This window comes from Marmota marmota, unplaced genomic scaffold, assembly GCF_001458135.2.
Source record: "Marmota marmota marmota unplaced genomic scaffold, marMar, whole genome shotgun sequence".
Taxonomy (NCBI): domain Eukaryota; kingdom Metazoa; phylum Chordata; class Mammalia; order Rodentia; family Sciuridae; genus Marmota; species Marmota marmota.
The window spans coordinates 1,249,715-1,255,115 of NW_026000243.1; the positions used below are offsets into that span (position 1 = coordinate 1,249,715).

Below are 5,401 nucleotides of genomic sequence, written 5' to 3' on the forward strand. Positions count from 1 at the left end.
ATCAGCATACCATAAGGATACAGGCACTTTCTTTACAGCAGTATAATTCACAATAACCAGCGTGTATACCTGTCCACAGAGAAATGAATAAAGAAAATGGAGCTTGACACAGTCATAAAGAAAAATGAAATGATGATGGCATTTGCTGGTAAATGGATAGAATTTGGAGAATATCATGTCTTTCCAATTCAAAATATGTTTATAGAGAAACTATGATAAGAAGATAAGCATATATATGTATATATAATATATGCATATAAAATATAATATATATTACATTTTATTTCCCATATTTAAAACCATTTTATGTCTGTATTCAAGTAGGTGCTTAAGAAAAATTTGCAGTTTTAATAATTCTGTCTAAACAATCATTATAATGAATATAAACCGAAGAATAGAAGTAGACATTAAGTATTCAGACTATGCTTGAGAAATTCAATTTAATTATAACAGTAAAATGAAATCACAATAATATAAATTCTCAACTCTGCTCTAATAACAATACATTTAATCATAGTGAATTCAAGTTGCTAACTGGCATCATTTTCCTCTAAACTAATTAATATAAACCAATGTTTTAGAACTTTTTAAAACTCACTATCATCATATGAATATTTAAATTACAGTGATAATGGACTGTTGTCCCACAACTAAGATATATCTACACAGAACACTTGCTCTGAACCCATCTTAAGTAGTGTTCAACAATAGATAGCATATCTTCTGTGCAATATACACAATAAGAACATTTTTAAAGCACAGTTTTATATGGCTTTAAGATAAATAATATGTATTCATCTCCAAATAATGATGTAACAACTAATAGTTTTGTTAAAGTACATATACTAGTGAGGAAAAAATCATACATCTCACCAAAAAAGCTTGACCTAAAATCTTCAGATTCAGCATCCTTAAAAAGTGATTACAGTTATTAAAGAATGAAATGGAATGTTGCTTTGTAGTTCACCCATTTTATCCCACTTTAAAATGAGATTTTTGCAGCAGATGTACATTTTTCTAGTTGGGCATCAAGCCTTGCAGATTGTCTCTATGCACTTGGTATCTTGGTTCAGGACATTGCTTCTATATAATTCCCACTTCTAGGCCCGTTCTGAACAAGTCTCCAGAAGTTCTCTCTGTTCCTTCATAATTCTCTATTCTTTCCTTTCACTGCTTCATAAGATGTGCAATTGGGTCAAAATATGTATTCTGTATCATCAGCTTTGATGTCTTAATTATGTCACAAGACTATCTTCTCATCTACAGAACTAGGCATCACTTACCTTTAAAAAGGGTGAGCATAAACAAGGGGTGGGTTTTGCTTCTTTGGTTTTGTTGCTGTTTGTTGGTTTTCCTTTTCCTTTTCTTCATTTTTTTTTAAATTTTTTGGTGCTGGGATTGAACCCAGAATCATGTACATGTATATACTTTACTACCAAATTTAATACCCAGCTATTGTTACGTATTTTTGAAAGTAGCAAATAGAACTCCTTTTCCAAGGAGAATACTTATATGAAAGGTGAAACAAAAAAATGATGTTAAGGTAATATTGTGAACTATAGTGAGGAATGTCATCCTCTAATTTTTTTAAAAATATGATAGACAAAATCTAGAAATCAGGAACTATCTGATGAGAATTTCAGTTCTATGTATGAGAAAACATCATTTAACTAAGACATTGTCATTATTGGTAGGATTTTAAGAAACCTGGGCAGGGATGGGAGAGTGCAGTTGGTAGAGTGCTTGCCTAGCATGCACAACGCCCTGGGTTCAATCCGCAGCACCATCCAATAAATAAATAAATAAAGAAACCTGGACAGAGAGCTGAGACTCATTTATACTCAAATACCCATAAGAATGAAAACTTTGTCAAATAAAGTGAGTCTAAAATTCTAGAGCAAGATCATTTTTAAAATAAACTGAATAATTCTAGAAATGTATACTTTACCATGTCAACAATTTTAGTTATTTCTATCTCTTTTAGTGCAGTTATATGAAAGAAACCATTGAAATAGGAAATGGATCTACAAAATCATCTCAGAAGAGCAATAAAAAAATGAACTTGTAAGAAAGCATTCAACTCACTGATTTCATTGGACAGAGAAGACATATAAAAAGTACTAGATTGTGTTACATCTGGAAAGAAATGGACATCAGCCTAGTGTCTACATCTGGTTCAGGGAATAAAGACTACGTTGGAGATAGATACCTTGGGACTAAGGATGAGGCTCAAGTCCAAGAGTCAGCCCACATAGTTATACTACAAGCTGAGAAAAACAAAATTATGATAGAAATCGTGCCCAAACTATAGAATGAAAGATGAAGAGAAGGAAGGAAGAACAGAAAGAATGTGGTGAGGAAGAGCACCAATGGGGAAGAAGATGAAGAATTGGGGACAGTCCTATTTCATAACTCAGTTTGTGATTCTCTTCAGGGTTCTCATCAGAGCAAGTTTGACATCTTTATTCCTGAAGCTATAAATGAGGGGATTCAGCATTGGCACCCCAAAAGTATAAAACACTGAGAAAAATTTCCCTTCACCCACAGCCCCAGCAGTTGATGGTTTAACATGAGTGAGCAGCCCAAATCCACAGAACAGGCCAACAGTTACTATGTGAGAACCACAGGTGCTCATGGCTTTGGACCAACCCTTAGCTGAGGACATATGAAGGATATTATAAAGAATCAAAGCATAAGAGATTAGGATAATGAGGCTGGATACAAAGACAACTGTCCCCACAACAACAGAACTCACAAGCTCATTCACGTGGGTGCTGCTGCAGGACAGTTGAAGGAGGGGAAGGATGTCACACATGTAATGATTGATGACATTGGAGTCGCAGAAGCTGAGCCTGATCATGCACCCTGTGTGAACCATGGCACCAGCAAACCCCATCAAGTAAGAACCCAACATCAGCAGAGAACAGACCCTAGGGGACATGATCACCCTGTACAGCAGAGGCTGACAGATGGCCACATAGCGATCATAGGCCATGGCTGTCAGCACAAAGCACTCTGCACTCACCAAAAAGCAGAAGAAAAATAGCTGAGTCATGCATCCTGCAAAGGAGATGATGTTCCTCTCTGAAACAAAGCTCATCGGCATTTTGGGGGTGAAGACAAATGAATAACAGAAGTCAATGACGGACAGATTGAAGAGGAAAAAGTACATGGGGGTGTGAAGGTGTGAATTCAGGAAAATTAGATTCATTAAGCTTAAGTTTCCCACCATAGTGACAGCATAGTTCACCAAGAACAGGAAGAACAGGGGCAGCTGCAGCTCAGGTTGGTCTGTTAGTCCCAGAAGGATGAACTCTGTCACAGAGGAGTTATTTTCCATAGCCATTGGCTTCATGGATGGAATCTGTAGAAACGAGGGTAGGAGATCATGTTAACAATGAACGTTTACTCTTTACACAACTGGAGAAGTTTCAGGGTTGTCTGAAGACATACAGCAAGGCATCCAAAGAGCATGATATCCTTTGTTGATTCTTGAAGAGTCCCCATTTCCTCATGCTTCTCCCACCTATGATGTGTGTCTCTCTTCAAAAAGAATAATGGCTGACTTCTCAATGTCTTGAACATCATTTCCTTCCTTCTTCCCACTCTTCTCTAAAGATTATGGTTTAAAGAGCAAGAAATAACTAGTGTTCTCCATATTTATGATTTATACAGCTTTGGGTTTGAAGTGAGATCATCATGACTAACATGGTTCAATGCTCACCTTTGTTCCTGTGGAGGCCTCACTGATGTTGGAACTTAAAGGCTTCCTCCTCACTGTCCTGAGGGGGACAAAGATTCTTATGGTGAAGGAGGCACTTGCAATCAACTAAAATCTGCATCTGACTTCCTAGAAGAGTTATTCTCTTGAATAAGCCATGGTTTCTATTTGAAAATTTCTCTTCACTAGTAAGAAAATAATTACTTTATATAAGTCTCTGAATATCACCTCACTCAAATGAGAATCTATTTCATGTCCCATGGTTCTGGGGAATATTTATTAGAAGCACAGAAAATAATGTTCTCCTTTAAGATTTCCTCCCAAGCTGGATAAGCCTCTTGAGGGTATTAATTACTGAGCCTGTGTTACATCCTATATAATAAAATTAACTTTGGATCTTTCAATACCTCACAATCTGCTTAATTTATAAATTCCTATCAGGAATCCCAGATCCCCAGGCTGATTAATGGGTGGTCCCCTCAATCAGTCTCCTCATGCCCTGCAGAGCAACCAAGAGGAGAGTCCAGGGCAGAATCACTTGCCAGTTCTAGTATGTCCTATAAGCTTCTGGGATTACATCAAGATTCTAGGTTGTATAACACTCTACCAATGAGAAGTTGTATTAAAGAAGTTTAAAAAAGGAGTAGTCTCAAGTCTGAGTTTACATCTAGAAGTTCCCTACCAAACTCTGAGACTGCAGATACATATCATTTCTATGAACCTTGTTCATTTATATTTACATTTATATGTACATATAGTTGTACATATCTATAAAATGATGTTCATAAAAATGGCTAGGGGTTGTCAACATAATACAACTTTTGACTAGCATACACAAGGTCCTCAGGTAAATCCTAGCACCAACAAAAATCAATAAATGAGTAAATAAATAAATAATACAGTTTTAAAAAGTAAAATAAAAGAGCTATCTCATTGTTTTGTAGGAGTTAAATGAGATAATTCACATAACATATCTGTGCCTGACATATAAAAAACAGTTAAATAGGTGTTAGTACCCCTTCCCTTGATCCACATTCTTCACATAAATCAGAGTTTCTCAACTTTGGCTTGACTGTAATGTGGATTTGGTGAATTTTTTATTCATCGACTGTCCTCTGCACAGCAGAATGCATAGCACACCTGGTCCCGCTGATAATTTGCCAATACTATCCTTCTAGGCAAAAGCTCACACTAGTTATGACCAACAAAAATTTCTCAAGATATTATCATGTATATATTGGGTCATTCAGAAATCAGAAAATATTGCACCAATGTATGACACATTGGAATACTGACTTCTTGAAACAAAGAAATTGGGAGGACACAGAATAATACCTTTTTTCTGTCCTTCTCATCCTCTTCTTCCTCCTGCTTTGTTTCTCCCACAAGACAGGCCATAAACACCAAGAATCTCTCCTTCTTTAAGGCTGATCATAAGAAGTAGAACCTGTTTCCCCAAAGCCAGACCTAAACTGTAGAAATACTAGACTCATGGCCCCCTTCCTTTCTGTATAGGAGCTGACCATAAGGATATTTTCAAGTCTTCCTTGTCAGAGAAGAGACTCTAAGACCCTTATTCTAGAAAGGAATGTGTCCTTTAACCAAGAGGAAGGAATACCATACAGAAAGGCCAAGAAGAATCAGAAAAGATAGGCCATGCTGGTTTTCCTCTTTCATATA

The 5,401-nt window shown here is 36.4% G+C and overlaps 1 protein-coding gene across 1 annotated transcript; it reads right to left on the reverse strand.

Moving 5' to 3' along the window:
* Positions 1–2,413: 2,413 nt before the first annotated feature.
* Positions 2,414–3,364, reverse strand: LOC107153565 (olfactory receptor 143-like). Its single transcript, XM_015499106.1, has one exon. It carries the CDS (start codon positions 3,353–3,355, stop codon positions 2,414–2,416), a length of 942 nt encoding a protein of 313 aa, XP_015354592.1. The 5' UTR covers positions 3,356–3,364.
* Between the last annotated feature and the right edge of the window lie 2,037 nt (positions 3,365–5,401).

Excerpts from the sequence above, each read along its gene's own strand:
- LOC107153565 (XM_015499106.1), bottom strand. The coding sequence starts at position 3,355 with ATGAAGCCAATGGCTATGGAAAATAACTCCTCTGTGACAGAGTTCATC.